This window comes from Chelon labrosus (assembly GCF_963514085.1).
Source record: "Chelon labrosus genome assembly, chromosome: 19".
NCBI lineage: Eukaryota > Metazoa > Chordata > Actinopteri > Mugiliformes > Mugilidae > Chelon > Chelon labrosus.
In genome coordinates this window covers 24,654,830-24,673,383 of record NC_140352.1, presented here as the reverse complement: position 1 = coordinate 24,673,383, position 18,554 = coordinate 24,654,830, and the positions used below count along the sequence as shown (strand labels likewise).

At 38.9% G+C, this 18,554-nt stretch overlaps 1 protein-coding gene across 2 annotated transcripts; it reads left to right on the top strand.

The window, feature by feature from the left end:
* The first annotated feature begins 215 nt into the window (after positions 1-215).
* LOC311504219 (signal transducer and activator of transcription 5B-like) lies at positions 216-15,788 on the top strand. 2 transcript variants are annotated; one of them, XM_084567229.1, is made up of 19 exons: positions 216-539; positions 2,825-2,961; positions 4,750-4,906; positions 6,160-6,249; positions 6,436-6,613; positions 7,721-7,851; positions 8,243-8,394; positions 8,619-8,774; positions 9,993-10,172; positions 10,393-10,480; positions 11,071-11,193; positions 12,403-12,495; positions 13,019-13,225; positions 13,504-13,598; positions 13,885-14,027; positions 14,267-14,422; positions 14,640-14,691; positions 14,976-15,083; positions 15,641-15,788. In XM_084567229.1, exons 2-19 carry the CDS (start codon positions 2,834-2,836, stop codon positions 15,762-15,764), a joined length of 2,361 nt encoding a protein of 786 aa, XP_084423355.1. In that variant the 5' UTR covers positions 216-539; positions 2,825-2,833; the 3' UTR covers positions 15,765-15,788. The 2 variants fall into 2 exon arrangements, with proteins under 2 accessions (XP_084423355.1, XP_084423356.1); XM_084567230.1 differs by lacking the exon at positions 216-539 and having other exon boundaries at positions 2,695-2,961.
* Positions 15,789-18,554: the final 2,766 nt, after the last annotated feature.

Genomic DNA, 18,554 nt, shown 5'->3' with positions numbered 1-18,554 from the left:
TGGCGCGCCCACACAGGTGTCTGTGCACCGCCCAGTGTTGTGCGGGAGGGAGGTGTGGCTATTACGGGAGAGGGGGCAGTACTGTAACAAGCTGCCTGTTGTTAGCAAAAAGAAAACCGGAAATGGAAGGCTTCCCATCTAAATTAAAATTGTAAAAAGATATTTTTCGGACATAAACATCACATTTTATTAATGAAGTCCATACAATATTGAATAGACTACAACATAAAATACACAGCCATCACTGACATGTCCACTTAAATTAAACATAATCGCAGTTTAATACCATTTTATTATGAAATCTGAAACCGGAAGTTGTCTTTAACATTCATTCTTCTCCTTCTTCTCGTCAGCTACGAATGCTTTACCAGAAACCAGAAGCCAAAAAGTAACGTCAGAGTTTGACATGTACTGTCTGTATGTCAGCTAACCCGTGTATGCTTTACAAGTTGTGTGTGTATGCTTGGTTGTATGTGTGTATGTACTGACCGCTGCTTGTCCATGGTTTTGCTGTAAGGAGTGCTGTTGTCTCTTAAAAGGTGAGTTATAGACTTAACACCTAACTACTTGTGGCGCATGAAAGCAAAGTTTCTGTACGCTTTGCCACTATGCTAGCTAATAGAATCGCCTACCGTTAGCTAGCTAACGTTACGTCGCTTTGCCTTACCAAAATAAAGAAAAGTAGTATATTTCGTCCCATTCCGCATTGGAAACACCCGTTCAGCAACAATCAGAGGGTATGTATGTGTCCTATAAGTATAATATCAGTGTTCAGCGATCCCGTATCAATGTACAACAGTGTTAGCACGGTAAGCTATCTCTTACTTCCCTGCTGCTACTTCCCTGCCGGAGACCGACTGACATCCTAGCTTTCTGTTGTCTTGTGTAGTCTGAAGGTACTGCCAAAACCCGTACCTTGTCATAAATGAAAAATTGCACAACTCTAATGAACTTTTGTCGGCAACATGCTCTGTTCAGTCAAATCACGCGTCATATTTTTTAGTCAGCTTTGAAATTACGTACCGTTTCTTCGAAATAAAAATCTGCTGTACTACTTTTAGATCTGATGGTCAGTAAACGTGGGCTGGATTGAGGTGGAAATTTCCCGCATGGATTAAAGAAGCAAGGTGCTTCTCCGTTTGGAGAATTATAATATTATTATAATATAATATATTTTAATTATGTTGTTAGATAATGGTAATATTGATATCTAGATGAAGTAACTAGTATGTTTAGTATGCCTACATATTTGCCCTAAAATAAAGATACAGTAAAGCTAATTGGAGGAAAGGACATATTTAGTTTAAATGTTGTGAAGATAAATTCATTTAAATGCCTGTACTTATTTTAATAGTATGCTTAATGGAAGAGCATGTTTTGGACAAATTATATGAAGCTTTATTGTAGGCATTGTCCACAGGCTTAGGCATGGTTAGTCAGAACAAGTACAAGTTGATACATTTGTGTACTTGCCAATACTAATTACCAGTATAAGAACTTAAAACATTACTGTTCACACTAAGACATGTTGTATTTTTAAGTACATGTTTCTGGATTTACAACAACAACAAAATCAAATGCTACCACATCACTTCAGTGCAACCTGTAATCTATTCAGTGTATTCAAGTATCTCAGTTAGCAGCCCACTGCTCCAAGTGTACATACTAAATACATAATTTCCCTCTGTAGGATCACTACAGTGAAAAATATTATTATTATGACATTCATCTCTCACAGAATAAGTCTGAAATTATGATTTAGCATATGTACATGCTGTTTTTGAGGATTAAGCCTTTTTCATAAAAATTAGGGGAAGGTCTGCCTCATGAAAATAATATTTTCTGAATTATCAGCTCTCAGCCTCTTTCTATTCATCTAAATATGAGATGTTTCTTGTCACCATGTCAGACAGGCAGTCTGACATACTGCAGCCTGTACATGAGGTAGTCTGTAATCTAAGCCACAAGGCTCCAGGGAAAACTGCTTCGCAGAAAGCTTCTCACCCATCCAGAGTGGCCAGACAGTGTTAAAAGCATTGGAGAAGTCAAAGAGCATGGTACATGCAGTGCTTTGTGGCCTTTTCAAATGCTTCTAAGCTTAGGTAGATGGTGGCATCTTACACATCAGTGTTAGACTGCAGTGCAAACTAGTAGTCATGTACCAGGGACCTGTGGTACTGTCACTCAAAGGTCTTCATATCAGGGATTTTAGGCGCACTGGTGAGATGAATGGAGATTGGAGATGAGCAGTGACTGCCATGTCTCAGACTTGCACAGGTAGGAGGCAGTAGTTGATTTTTGAATTGGCTCAATACATGTGTTGAGGGGGATTCGGGTTTTGTCGCATTGCTTTGTCCCATCTATAGTAGTTCATTCCTTCTGATAATTTCATGTTTCAGATCCCTGCACATTGTTCTCTTCAACTATCCCCCCCAATCGCATTCTTGTAAAAGTCTTTAACCTTCCTTTTCTCCTTCCTCCGCTACCTCCAGGTTTCTTTCTTGGTATCTTCCTTGTCACCTATCGTGGCTTTGATATGCTTGTTTATCGACCCAGTTGTTGGAGAAACAGCAGATTCTCTTAGTAGGGTTCCTCACAGGCCTTGTTATTTGTTACATGCTGAGTGAGACACTGAGTGAGATCTTCCTGAAACAGCACCTTGTCACTTACCCTGTAACACTTTATCATTCCCTCCTCTGCCTTCACAGACTACTGCTGGACAGTCCTGCTGGTGTTCTCCGTTAAATCTTATAATAACAATGGTCATCTTGTGCATTACTTCTGCTCATGCTGCTCTTCCCCCTCTCACTGTTTCTGCTTCCAGAGTAGCACCATGGCAATGTGGATACAGGCCCAGCAGCTGCAGGGTGAGGCACTGCACCAGATGCAGGCGCTGTACGGCCAGCACTTCCCTATTGAGGTGCGACACTACCTGGCCCAGTGGATTGAAAGCCAGCTTTGGTAAGCACTAAACTTCTATCTTTAGTTTTATTCTAATTTGTTAATGGCATTTGCAGTCTCTTGGACATAAGTGTCTGGCCTTTAGATTGACTTATCCCTACTAATTTATACTGCACTAGTCCCAACTAGCTGTACCTGTAATAAACCAAGAACTGAGCATATGGTTAGTTATTACAGTAAAATCTAGGACTGTTGTTACGCTGTCACTAGGTCCCAGGGTAGGTAAACACTATGCTTGTGTGTTTAGACATGAAGACCACAGGAGATGAAAGGATTTATGAAAAAATGAACAAACATATTACAATACTAAAGATGACTTGATAGCGTATGATTCAACATACTCCCATCCCTGTACAATTGACAATTCTTTCATGGATTTTGAAGAGAAAAGGAGGAATGAAATCACAGCAACTATACTGTATAATTGGAGATGGAATTAGTGTCACAACAATGAATTCTTGTCATGTTATTCACATGTTATTCTTTTTTGACTTTGTAATCTTGTTTTGAAATTGATATGTAAGTAAAGATCAGACAGACCTTGGAAATGTCGTCAGTCTATCACAGGGTTAACATAAAAGGCCTGTTCAGGCTTTGCATTTAGATCCGAGCTGGGCAATCCAGTCGCAAGTGACCAGCTTTAGGTAGGTGTTTTCAGACCTGGCATTAACATCCATCTCCAAATGTGTCTCCAGATCTGATCTTAGTTTTGTGCTCTCTATGCAAATAAACCCAGAAATCATCTGGACCACGGTAGAATATTGTAACAGCTGATGTCTCTAATGGATCTCTACAGCTGCTCCAAACCTGAGAACATCGCTGTTTTATTTGTGTGCGTCATGACTGTGGCACACGCGTTGAGTTATTATTTATTGATCTCCGCCCTGACGTTAGTTAGACCTGCACAAAACTCAGATTATAACTCCAACCCTGGAAGTTTCCATACGCACTGTAATCGCAAGTAATAAAGGTAAATAAAGACACTGGTGACTGAGGAAATACTTAACTACACACCGCTCCTCATACATCAACATGACCGCATCAATAATTAACACAGAATCCCACTTGTGTACTCCTATTAAATGCTTTCATTTGTAAATTCTTACTCAGATTTATTTTATAGAGTTAGTTAACGGCTCCTATCCAGGGTGTACCTCTCCTCTCGCCCAATGACAGTTGGATAGGCTCCAGCCCCCCTGCGACTCTTCAGAGGACAAGTGGTTACAGAAAATGAATGAATGAATGAATAGTTAACAGCTACAAGGACAGAATGTTTTAAAAGGCTCTCTTTACTAATGAACAGATATCACTTATGGTGTCTTTTTTTCTTCTTCATGGGCAATCATTTATAATAACAATTGTGTGCTTTTTTTTCTGAATAATTGAGGGAGCGCAGGAGCAAAGCCTATTGGGTATAGGTGGTCTGCATTGCGTACTCACTACCAAAGGAATGCGGACACGTGTGCAGACACATGTGACCTAGACTACCTCCAAATGTGGTCAGAGATAGGATCTCTCAAATGCTATCTCAGTGCGTCCTGGGGGTGTTCACACCTGTCTGCTCAGAAAAGCAGGTGTGTTCAAAGCCAGAACCTTCTTACCGTGAGGTATCAGTGCTAACCACGACAGCACAGTACCGCCATTATCAAGTTTCTGAGCAATTTGTGTAAATTATGTAGTCCCTTAATAACTATTCCTTCATCAATGTCTAGTGATAGTTAGGTATCACTGAGCTTGATATTTTCTAGGAATTTGTTAAAATCCATAAATGTATTTTGTCTTTAACAGGGACTCAGTAGAATTGGACAGCCCAGCAGAGGAGGGCAAAGCCAAGCGTCTGCTGGACAACCTGGTGGCTGAGCTGCAGAGGAAAGCCCAGGTTCAGGGAGGAGAGGATGGCTTCCTTCTCAAGATCAAGCTTGGTCACTATGCCAACCAGCTGAAGGTACCAGTTGTCCACAGCAAGACAAGGGCTTACTAGTACAGTGGATATAGGAAGCCTATATCCCTTTCAAAAAAGAAGAGTTATGTTCGAATTAAAATTAATCATATGTTTGTTCTTTTATTATAAAAATGACAGCCTATTCAGACTTAAAAAAAAAATAAAAAAAAAAAAAAAATATATATATATATATATATATATATATATATAAAATTTGACCACTGTTGGTAAGTTTCCCTTAAACACAGTTCTCGAGATCTGAAAATTGGTATTTATTTTAAAAGGGGTGAAATAATTGACTGTTGCATCTGATTACTACCATCAATGTTTGTTTGTGTGTGTGGGTGTGTGGAGTAAATGTTTGTCCTTACTACTAGGGATGCAAATTTAAAATAAGTTTCTTTACTGGCAGTGGATAACAGTCCGAAATCAAATACCTTGAGGTGCTTGTGTTTACGTTGTTGTGCATGTTGGCATCAGTCTGCTGTGTCCTCAGTTTTGGAAGACAGATGTGGGCTTCCTCACTTTACATGCAAAAACACAACTCCCCAGATTTGTATTTTTATGCTGATTTATTGATAATTATAAAACATTTATAAACTAATTTAAACTATTTCAGTTATTTTTTTTTTATATATCTTCAATAACAATATGAACTATCATCACCCAGCCTGAAAACCCCCGGAGCAAGCTACATGGCTAGAAGTCAGCCAGGTAGAGATAGAAAAACAGAGGGGAGAGGAGAGCAGCAGGAGGAACCAGATAAACATACATCTGTCATACATCTGACTAAAGCATACATGTAGAATCTAATTACAAGACATAAATGTCCTTCACAAACTATTTTTGATGAATGTATTTGAATATATAGCTCAGGGGCTATTAAATATGATCGTATCATAGGCGACTGATGATAAGAATCACTGTGCAAGTGCAATCACTCTTTTCTATGGGTTTAGAAATGCAGAAATTGAAGACCTTTCAAATACTCCTCTTAACATATAACACTGACTGTTATTGAGAAACTGTGTCCTGGGTAGTGTCCTCACAAAGATGCCGTATTCCTCTGTATCATCATTCTTTAGTTTCGATGGAGTGAAAAGTGTTGCAACAAGATCTAATAAAGCGTGTCACCCTTCACTATAAAAGCACAGGGATTAGACTTTGAAGCCAGACTAAAAGAGCTCTGGCCCTAATGTTTGATTCAGCTAACTGATTTGATTAACACTTGATTTGTGTGTCTGTCATCTCTGCAGAGCACTTATGATCGCTGTCCTTTGGAGCTGGTGCGCTGCATTAAACATATCCTCCAGTCAGAGCAAAGACTGGTTCAAGAAGCTACAAATGTAAGTGTTGGAGAGATTGTTATGGGTCATCATTTTCAGGAATGAAGGACACCCTTTCCAGGTTGTGGTAGGGTTAAGAGAGTCTAAAAAGAGGAAGAATCCATGACTCGCACTACATCACGCTTATTGTTGCCTTTACATTGTCTGAACCAAACTTAAGTGGCCTTTTAAATGTTTTGTGCGTAGGCTAGCTGTGGGAGTGGTGGGCAGGCCATGGACACCCTGTCTCAGCGCCACCAGCAGATCAACCAGGCATTTGAAGAGCTCCGCTTGGCCACACAGGAAACTGAGAATGAACTGAGAAAGCTGCAGCACAGCCAAGAATATTTCATTATCCAATACCAGGAAAACCTGCGCATCCAAGGTGAGTGAGTGAGACAGAGTCAGTGAGACAGAGTGAGTGAGACAGAGTGAGTGAGACAGTCAGTGAGACAGAGTCAGTGAGACAGAGTCAGTGAGACAGAGTCAGTGAGTGAGACAGAAAATCATGCAAAGACCAATCTGAACGTGGGCACTCACATCATCGTCCAAGTGCGCATTACAGCACATTACATTGCACAATAGAGTTTATGATTCTATTTACAGTATCTTGTGGCTCATTAGTGTTCAAGTTCATTAGTGCTGGCACTCTGGGCCACCTCTTCAAGCATGCCAGTGCAGGGTTCGGAATGGAATAGAGCAACCACATCGCATCGAGTCAAAAAAACTGTAAAGGCCTAATTGATACATGAATCCATAGATTCTTCTAAATATATGCATCCTCAAATCCAAAACATGACAATGAAATTATGTTGATAAAGAAGAGCTGTACAGAGGGAAAGCCATATACAAGAAGTGTCAAAATAGAAGTTTCAAAACTGAAATATCAACACTGAATTGATTTGAATCCTATCAGGACCTTGTGAATCGGAATCGATTCAGAAAAGCAGTAGCAATACTAAACCCTAGCTGCAAACATCTAAATAATGAAAGCAGGGTATCACTAAATTGATACCTTATTGTGGTGACCCTGTCTGCTAACACAAAAACCTCAAGACCTCTGTCTATAAGCAGTGGTGTTAGTAGGTGATTTTTCAGTCTTGGAGCATAGATTGAGAAGTTGTTGAGTAGAAAAAGAGCTATCTGAACTGTGTCCAGATGAATGAGTTCTAGTCAGATCATGGGGCATGGGGTATACCTAGGTATACTTTAGGTTCTGATAGGAGTTTTGAACAAAGCAGGGAATATTACGAAATAGGGCTACGTGATATGTCTCAAATTGTAAGTCATTGAGGGCAGTGCCATGGGAGCAAAACCTCTTGAAATAATGCATAACCCTCATGGTAGCAGCCAAGTTATAGTGGAGAATTAGTAATAGTAAAATATAACTGAATGACAGTGCTATTACCCAGATTACCTTCTTTACCCAGAGGTGGTAAAGACTGTGTGTGGTGGCTTGTTTTGTAACATCCTATCTCACGTTTCTTGTTAGCCCAGCTGAGCAGCTTGTCTTCACTGCCTCCGACTGAGCGCGCGCAGCGGGAGACCACCCTACAGAGCAAGAGAGCCACAGTGGAGGCCTGGCTTACCAGGGAGGCCAGCACATTACAGAAATACAGGCTTGTATGAACAACACATATGCATCATATACATAAGTTACTCAGGCTGACAAGAATACACAACATACTGCATACAGACAATTGTTTGAAGCTGGATTTCTATGTTTACTTGCTTGCAGGGTCTTGCTCATGAATGCATTGCTCCCTGTTGCCACTAGCAGCAGCACAGTTGTATCAAACTGAAAAAAAAATCAGTTTAATACAGTGCAGACAATAAAAACACTGAGGTGACAGAAATAAAGAATATTGCAACAAATTAACACAACAATTATTGTACGGTATGCATTTTTTCAGCAGAGAAATGGATCAAGGGCACAGTCCCGTCTTAACAGTCATAGAGTGAGAGTTACATTTCGTATGTAAATGTTGGTGGGTATGTGGCTTTGTGTTTATAGGATCTGTCAGAACAACACCAAAAGACACTGGGCCTCCTGAGGAAGCAGCAGACCGTCATTCTGGATGAGGAGCTCATTCAGTGGAAGAGGAGGCAGCAGCTCGCTGGCAATGGGGCTCCTCATGAGGGGGGACTGGATGTTCTACAGTCTTGGTATGTAGTGAGAATGCTTATTAACCAGTTAAATTGGCCTACATGTATTTGTTTTTTATTACAGATTGCAGTCTTTAATTGCATGATTGTACGATTTGTTAGAAAGTTTGTAAAGACATTCAGACTAGTAAAGCATAAATGTATAAATAACTCACACAGCAAATTATATCACTTCCTTCAATTCCACACTGTTGACATCTACACCTCCTCTCCTTGCTCTCCAGGTGTGAGAAACTGGCTGACCTCATCTGGCAGAACCGGCAGCAGATTAGGCGCTGTGAACATCTTACCCAGCAGCTTCCTTTACCAGGCCCCATGGAAGAGCTGCTGAGCAAACTCAATGCTGACATTACTGACATCATCTCTGCCTTGGTTACCAGGTGAGAAGTACACTTTACCTATTTGGCTCTTGCAGTCAGTCTCTATTTTTTGACTCGTAATTAATCAGATCCTCAGTCTTCAGTGTAGTTCCCCATCTGCACTGCAGCAAGACTTACAAAAGAATTTCCAAACAGACAAATTTCAGTTTCACTTCTCTTTGCTTGCTCTCTCTGTTTCTCTTTTGTTCACCCATACACAGTCATTTTGTATTTCTCTCTTTAGGGAGTCATTAAACAAATGTTCAAAATCACTCAACTAGACTCCACCAATTAGGCTATATAGTTAGGCTCTATATTACCTGTGTTCTATTATGGTTGCCTGATAGGCGTTGACTCAAGGCTGGGCCATATGTCAAAAATATTTTTTTCTCCCTTGTATTATTAATCATTCATGGTACACGTCTTGTTAGTCCCCAGTAACTATGTTTATATGTCTAAGACAACAAAAGGGAGTATCCACTTTCGAGGCTGTTGCATTTTTACTGCCAATACAGTATAAGGCCATGCATTCGGTAATGTTAGCATTTTAGAAGAAAAGTAGTGATATTTGATATTTTTACTGTATTTAATCAGATTCAACCATTTTCCCCATTGTAGATCGATGCATGAAATTTTTGTGAATTTGACATTTATATTATGGAGCCATGTGACTACCAGGGGGACCCAGGTGTGTGTGGGTGTATAATCACAGGATCATTTCCATGGTCAACCTCGTCAGAACGCTCAACACGAGTGTAGAATGCTTTTCCGGTGACTTATCATTATACAAATCAGACACCATGTATTGGTCCAGACAAACACCACAGTAGTGGCTTACACCGCAGACATGAGGCTCTAAGGTCCTTTCAGTTACACACAGTGGCTCATAGACTGATTGCTTTTGTCTCCCTAGACAGTACAGTAACACTCACTCATTCTACTGTGAGGTTACAGTTTATTTTCAGCAACCTCTCCCATTTACTGCTGGAATATGGGGTGCATAATCTGATTCAAGCTGTTTTTATTAAACCACAGGGACTTCAGTGTGTTTTCTTGGCTGGGTGTCAAGTACATTCTCTGTGGCTATAGGATTCCAATTAGTGTCGTGCCCTCTCACTGACTCCCCTTTTCTGTTCCGTGGACTCTCTTATCCTAATCCACTGTGTTCTGATACTGATGTCAAACAAATGTCAGTGCTTGACAATTCTAGTCATAACCAGTGCTCTCTGTTCTCTTCAGCACCTTCATCATTGAAAAGCAGCCACCACAGGTTTTGAAGACACAGACCAAGTTTGCAGCCACTGTCCGTCTTTTGGTGGGTGGGAAGCTCAATGTCCATATGAATCCACCTCAGGTGAAGGCTGTCATTGTAAGCGAGCAGCAGGCAAAAGCTTTATTGAAGAATGAGAGTACACACAGGTGAGGAGCACATGCCAGCATAAAGACGTGTTTGATATAAGACACATACTTTGTTGGTGTTAAAAGACAATTAATTTGTTACGATCACTAAACTTTTAGCTATTGTTTTATTATCATGTGTTATTCCTGATTCAAATGTCCTAAATTGTCCTGATATCCCCAGACACCGTAATTGAGAATGTGTTAAACGTGCTATTTCTGCTTTGTTTTTCCTTGGTAGTGAAAGCAGTGGAGAAATCCTCAACAACAACTGTGTGATGGAGTATCACCAGGCTACTGGAACCCTCAGTGCACACTTTAGAAACATGGTAAGTGTTTTTAGAAGTGTAACCATTACACTATATTGAAATTTTTTGTCACTTACCTTTATAGTAGGCCTGTCAAAATTAATTTGGTAATAACATGTTTCCTTTTACCAAATTCCTTTTACCACTTGCAAAAACTGATGTGACCCATGACACATATTTTTTGTGACAGCCCAGTCATTGCATAATGATGTAGAAATACACAAAGGAATGTAAAAAGAAAACATGATCAGTAAAATAAATGGGGAGAAAGGCGAATTGAAAATATACAGAAATCAATACGTACATTTAAAACTGAATACATAAAAACGAAAGAAAAATGAAAGTACAAGAATAGTAAAATTAGTACAAAGGTTTTTTGGACGGTTTCAGTCCTCCATAGTAAAGCACATTGTAGATCTTTGATTTATTTTGTTTTTACTGCTTACTAGTTAATACAGTTGGAATAATAACACTTTAAACAAACAGAAGTGTGAAGAACAGATCTGGCACTAAATGGTCGGTTTCCAGAGATAGACAGTCACATGGTTGTTTATTCTGATGGATATGTCTCTTATGTTTTATCATGTCTTTGTCTCTTTATGTTGTTACAGTCACTGAAGCGCATCAAGCGTTCAGACCGCAGAGGTGCAGAATCAGTGACGGAGGAGAAGTTCACAGTTCTGTTCGAGTCCCAGTTCAGCATTGGGGGCAATGAGCTCGTCTTCCATGTCAAAGTAATGAATGTTTGATCTTTGATAGTTGTGAGCTATTGTCTTTTAATGGATACTGCTCAGCTTTACTGTTTGTCTTAGCCTAATATTTTCTAACATTACAGTTTTTCATTCACAATGCAAAAACTAAGATACTTTGATTCAAATATAAAAACTGACATATGAATCCCCAAACTTCCCAAATCTTGCTAAAGCAAACACAAGTTTCAACATTTTTAATGTTAAATGTTGTCTCCAAATGAAACCTACTTCATCAAATGTGAACTGTTGGGGAACTGCAGCTCCATCTTGTCCAGTAACTTTCTGAAACAGGAAGTAAATATCAGAAATAGTTCTAAGCAATCAATAAGGTGAAGTACAGTACTTTACATTACAATATAGTAACATGGCGATACAGTGCTGTTAGAATTCAATTAGTTACACAGTTGGAATGCACAAGACTTCCTCACACATTGTGTACGTATTTGACTTTTTATGTGTTTTTTTCAAGCAGTAGCCCATAGACTTAATTCATAGGTGGTTTTAACATATTCAGGTAGTAACCAATGCACCCGGTTTATATTTTGGAATATATATCTCTATCTTCAACTATTTGTGTATGTATTTGTTTCAGTATTACAGCAGTGTTTGCTCTGACCATACTGACTCCCGTATTCAAAGTCCTTACCCCACAAAATAGTAGTTTGTTCCATAAATTATACATAGTTATAGTCCTTCAAAGCACTCTAATTATGCTATATAATATGTACATTGTACATACAGTTTAAAATTTCAGCTGAGTCGTATATTTTTAAAGTTTTCAACAATAATCATTGCTTACTGTAGTACTGTATCAGAGTGGCCCAAATCTCTCAGAAGTTGTAATCTAGGTTCTTCACTTGGTCATTCTGCACATCCTCTGACTCTGGCTCCTTTCACAGTACATCTGTCTGTAAAGTTGGCATTAATTGTTGCCTTTAGTCCTAGAATTGATATAGATTTGAAGAAGTTAATGGTGTGTCTAGTGGTTTGAGTTTAGCCTTCTGAACTGTGGTATTTTTATCAATGGATATTGTGCCAAATCCAAAAAAAATAATGTTTGAATGTTTTTGAATTGTAAAATGAGTGGTTTGTCATTGTGATTTTCAAGTTCCAGTGTTGCGTGTGAAATGTTAACAGCATTTTTAAACTTTAACCTGTTACTGTCCCTCTTGTTGTGTCTGTGACCTGAAGACGTTATCCCTGCCTGTGGTGGTGATTGTTCACGGAAGTCAGGACAACAACGCCACAGCAACAGTCCTGTGGGACAATGCCTTTGCTGAGCCGGTAAGTTGGCTGTTCCTGGACAGTCTGTTGGCATGTTGGCCTTTTTGTATGCTGTTGTGTCACGTGGTGACTGTGTCGAGCAGTGTTTCCCTGAAACATTACCTGCTTGTCAGGTGTTAGATAGCATAATGAGCTGTTAAAGGCTGTGTAGAGAACCTAACCAACAATAAATGTATTGTCTCTGTCAGACCGTTGTACCTTTTTATCCAGAACTATTAAAAACACATCAGTGAGGCCTTGATGTGCTTTTAATAGTTTACTGCTGCATCGGGTATTCCCTTGGTAACATCAAGGTGGTTAAAGCTGACACTACAAATAGTGCCCATTAAATGCACTGTACACTGTTTGCTAAAAACTAGAGTGGCTCATTGTTTTATGAAAATAAAATCTCGAAATAGGGACATTTTTTTTTCATGTTGTATCCATCAAGTCTCTTGTGACTTATGAATGTTTGGACCACCATGTGTAATAAAAGTTTCTCTTCTCTCCTTTATGTATTCTTCTGTGTCTGTCAACTCATTAGGGCAGAGTACCATTCATTGTTCCAGACAAGGTGCTGTGGCCCCAGTTGTGCGAGGCCCTCGACATGAAGTACAAGGCAGAGATGCACAGTGGGCGTGGCCTATCAGAAGATAACTTGGTCTTCCTGGCACAGAAGGCTTTTACAAGCAGCAGTAATAACCCTGAGGACTACCGCAACATGACTATATCCTGGGCCCAGTTCAACCGGGTGAGGCCAGTAATACGTAGCAAATACACACACAATCGCAAACAGAACGAATAAATAAGAGAGTTGCATCATATTGAAGACAGAGAACAAGTAAGCCAGTAAATTACAGGGAGGGATGAAATCTTGCATTTCCTGCTGCATGCTAAGGAGTTTTAATGTAACCTGGTTTCTATAGTTTTTGTATTCACAAAAAAGAATTTAATTGTTTAAAGAGACTTTTCAGGGTAATTTGGTGTGTGCTTGTAAACACACTGATGGAGCTTGTTTAATTTATACAGGAGAGCTTACCTGGACGTAATTTCACCTTCTGGCAGTGGTTTGATGGAGTTGTAGAGCTCATGAAGAAACAACTCAAGCCTCACTGGAATGATGGGTAATTGTTCAATGTAACATTTTGAAGAAACTGGTGTAATGTTTTTTTTGTTTCATTTATTCATCAGTAGGATGAAGTAAATTTAAAAAGTAACATGTTCATGCCTGCTCAGTACTGTTTGTAGTGTTTAACTGCTTTTTTTTTTGATGAATGTTTTATATATTTTTTGCCTCTTATTAAAACCAACGGAGATTGGATGTGGACAGATGTGCTCTCTGCTGAACCTATGACTTTGCACCTGCAAACAGTGTTTGCATGTTAAAGTATATACATTTGTGTGTTAAAGGGCTATTCTGGGCTTTGTAAATAAGCAGCAGGCACAGGACATGCTCCTATCCAAACCAAATGGCACCTTCCTCCTGCGATTCAGTGACTCTGAAATTGGAGGCATCACCATAGCCTGGGTTGCTGAAAACCCCAACAAACCAGGTACTGAACTGTTTTGCTTTGGTACAGGCCCTTTTATAATTGAAGGACAATACATTCTACTGTCATTGTAACAGCATGCAGCTGAATTTCACAACATGTACATGCAGCTCTTCTTGAAAGCAAACATTTGAGTGATTATGTTTACACATGCATGCATAAAGCAGTGCACAAATCATATTTATCTCTGTATTTATCCTCAGTCAGTGCAATACCTGTAGACCTTAATTCCGTTCTTGTAGGTGAGAGGCTGGTCTGGAATCTGTTGCCTTACACAACCAAGGACTTCTCTATTCGCTCTCTGGCTGACCGCATCAGTGATTTGAACCATCTTCTGTTTCTTTATCCTGATCGGCCCAAAGATGAGGTCTTCGCCAAATACTACACCCCTCCACTTTGTATGTATTGGCAATGCTTATTTCTAAACATGGACACATTACTGCTATACTCATGTCTGTAAGACTAGCAAGAATACTTTCTTGGCATAAATGTATTTTGATATGCATTGATTCTGTGGCAATCTAACTGGTGATTTTAGTTCAGAACATAATGACACAGTAAAGCTGAAAGTACTCTAGATTTCTGATTTTAAGACAGTATGTCTCTCTCTTACAGCAAAAGCAGTGGATGGATATGTAAAACCACAGATAAAACAAGTTGTACCAGAGTAAGTTGTTCTTCAGGAAACATATAACTGAACAGACAATTTTGACTCATTTGTGTCAAATTGTAAATATGCTAATGTATCACCACCTGTAGGTGAAATGTCATCAAATTGCAGTATCGCCCTGTTTACATAAATACATGTCATTTAAAGTTGGTTGCAGAAATGAGTATTTTAACTTGTATGATATGTTATTACTTTACAATGTAGTCAGTCAGTAGAGCTTTAGTGGATTATGATTATGATTGTGGACAGAAACAGTAATGTGTGCCACACATCTGTGGTAGATTCACCACGCAGAATCCAGAACCCAGTGGAGGAGCTCCTTCATTCATGGACCAGACAGCCTCTCCCTCTGTGAGCCACCCCAACAACTTTGGTGTTTTCACTTCCATGTAAGCCCCTCCTTTCCTTTAACTCCACATTAACTCACGATAAAACCCTGTAAACAAGACACGGAAACTTCATAAACAGTACTTTTGCTTTTGTCGTTTTAATGATGGCAATGCTATGTGTAGCTAAAATTCTGAATGCTGGACTTTCAAGAATTTTCATTCTTTCTCTAATATAACATTATCCCCAGCACTCTCATTTGCCATTTTTCTCATTTCAGTTGTCTGTTCCGACGTTAGACTGTATAGTCTATGGTTCCAACAATGAGACTGACCTCTGGTGGCACGTGCTGTGCACTACACCTAAATACTGTCTGTCTCAGTTTTGTAGAAACTTATACCTTGATACCTCCCAAACTTAATGCCTATTAACAATTTTCTCGGTTGATCCTTAATTTTGTTTGAAATAGTTGTGACTGGTAATATTCAAAAATGTAGTTTAGAATTAATCTTATCCAACTGCATGTGGTACATTCTCACAGATATGAGTATGTTGTAGAATGTCCCACAGTCATTTTCCAGTGAATTCCATCATCTTGTTTCTGCTGTTGTCCCATCAGGAGTGACAACATGTTAGATCCAGACGGCGACTTCGACCTGGAGGACACAATGGACGTGGCGCGTCACGTGGAGGAACTGCTCCGCAGGCCAATGGCCAATCAGTGGAGCAGCCAGCAGCCCTGAACCAGAAACCTGAACCTGCTGTGCACCTTCAGGTTTCCTCCACCTTTAAAGTTCAGTTTTTACTGCATACAGAGAAAGAGCTCATCTGTTAATGAATAGTCTTTTACATGCCTAAGTGTCGCTAGAGTCAATGTTACTGGCATTCAGCAGAAGTTTAATGTCCTCTCCCGCTTGCCATTGTTTCTCAGGGCTGCCATGCAGAGCTGGTTTGGGTCATTGAGATAAAAATCTCACATCAAAACTACAGTTTGCATTCATATGTGCTATCAGTTGCCACCAGAAGACTTTTTCATAAAGATTCCACAGCAAACAAACAAGATTCTCACTAAAAAAAATATTTTTGAAAAGTTTTCTTTACCTTATACACATTTAACATTAGTTAATGTGACTAAGTGCTGACAAATTGAATCTATTTTTTATTACAGAAAATATTTGTCGATATTATTTTATTATTGTATAGAAAGTCTAAAAATGGAAAATTAACACTTAAAGTGGGACTATGTAACTTTTGCCTGACATCAGCCATAATGAAAACAAATGGAATGGAATGACAGAATCATACATACAGAATAGGACAGTGGTTTACAGTGATGTACCTCAGGGTTATTTAATCATTAGCTTAGCTTTGTCTCTGGTTTAGTGTCGCCCCAATGGCGACTTGTTGAAACCATTTAACACCAGAGATTGTAACGTTGAGACTTATGTTAAACCCCATACATAGTTATATCTTAAGTCTAGTTTCCAGCTCAACCTTGAGAGACAAATAGATTTTACCATCATTGATACTGTAGTCGATTTTAAACAGAGTAATGATAGTACAGACCTATTTAATGCATGAATGATATACATATACACCGATCAGGCATAACATTATGACTTAATGTTGTGACTGGCCTGGTTTAACTGGACTCATTCTCCATTAGTTGGTCAGATGCTAAGTGACACAGTAACTGCAGTATGTTTACTTTAAGTTTTACCTTTGGAGTGAAAATATTGAAATGTTTTGTATAACGGGATAAAACAGAGCATAACAGTAGCGCAGGTAGTCAGAAATCCGCCAACCTCAGTGACATGTTCACATTTAAGTTTAGCCACTGTGAGCAACAGGTCGCATCAGACCAAGTAATACTGTAGCAGCAAAACCACGAGTCAACTTAGTTTCACTTTTTGGAACAGAATGATTCTTTTTTTTTTTTTTTATATTTCTTCTTGCAAAGGTTACATAGTCTAGCTCTAAGTAGTGAAAATGGACTTTAACATTTGTAACTTCTATATATTATATTTTCCTTAAATGCTTCTGTTCAGTTTTTTTATACCACTGCCTTACTGCCAGGGTTGGGTATTGTTTCGATTTTAACGGTTCCAATTCGGCTTCTCAAAACCAGTTAATATTTCATGAAATCTGATGGTTGGCATCACAGAAGGTCACATGCTCATTTGAATATAACTGGCAACAATTTAATAATCAGCATTTTTCGTGCAAAAACGTTAAACAGATCAATTTGTACCATCGGTTGGACAGAACAATATTGTTTCTGACTGTGGATAATAGAGATTGCATTTGTGGCTATTTTTACAAACCAATTGATTTATTGAGAAAATCTGCAGATAAATTGACTATGAAATTAATAATCAGTTACCTCAAAGTTCCATCTCAACCATCTACAACAGAGAAATCCTGCTTCTACATGAATGCACTAATAATAATAATAATACAGTTGTATAAATGTAATAGTAAACTAGTAACAGGGTCATTTATTTGCATTGACAAAGATATTGTATTCTAAAGGAGTGGTTAAGTTACTGTAGTATCATATGCCTAGACAGAGACAGGCATAGTAGTCACTCAAAGGCAGCATAATGCATTTGCTGTATATTTCATTTTGTCTGCATTCTTCACAAAAGAGTTGTGTGAAATGCAGCTTACCACAGATAAATGTTACCAGCAGAAACACAGAGCCAGCATGCAAGTGTCCAAAATCAATCGGGCCGGACACCAAGATGACTGAAAGTAGTGTGGATTGTCAGTGATATGTGTTTTGGAGCCGATAAGCAGAATCAAAATTACATTTTCTTAGCACTTACTTTGGAATATGAATTTTGAAACCAGTTCAAAGTTGGAATCTGGAATCAATGCCCAACCCTACAAAATGGTCTTAGATGCTAATCACATGATTTAATGGAGTCAATGAGCAGTTGTGATATAGTTCTAAATACAAATGGTGGTACAATAAGCTGTACCAACAATACAAGTTGTACCAGCTTTTGGACTGATTGAGGTTTCCCAGTCTAATTAAATTAGACCTCAATATGAAATATAGTCATATTAAAATGCCTAAGTTGTTCTCACTGTTTTTTTTTTTTTTTTTTACCAATGTCAGATCAGTTACTTATTTTTGTGCCTTAAAGTCCTAAATGCAGACGCTGGGGTCTGCTTAGACAATGCTCCATGCCTTGGTGAATGTTTATCATTCGTTTGTGGTCATTTAAATGACTAAAGTTGTGCCTGTTTGGAATGGGTTGTGTTGTTGTTTGAGATACATCTGGACAACTAGAGAGTCTGCACATCATGTGCATGAAAGCACGTAGAATGAATTTGTGTTAAAATGTCACTGGCTTAGATTCATCATTTTTATAAAGAGAGCAATGAAAATTAAGCTCAAAACACTCAATCCACTTCCCATAATGCAACTTGCTTTCTTCTTCACACCCACAGGTACGCTGTTGTAAATTGAATTGTTTGTGTAAAGTTTCTTTTTCTTTTTTCCCCAAACCTCAGAGTTCCTCCAG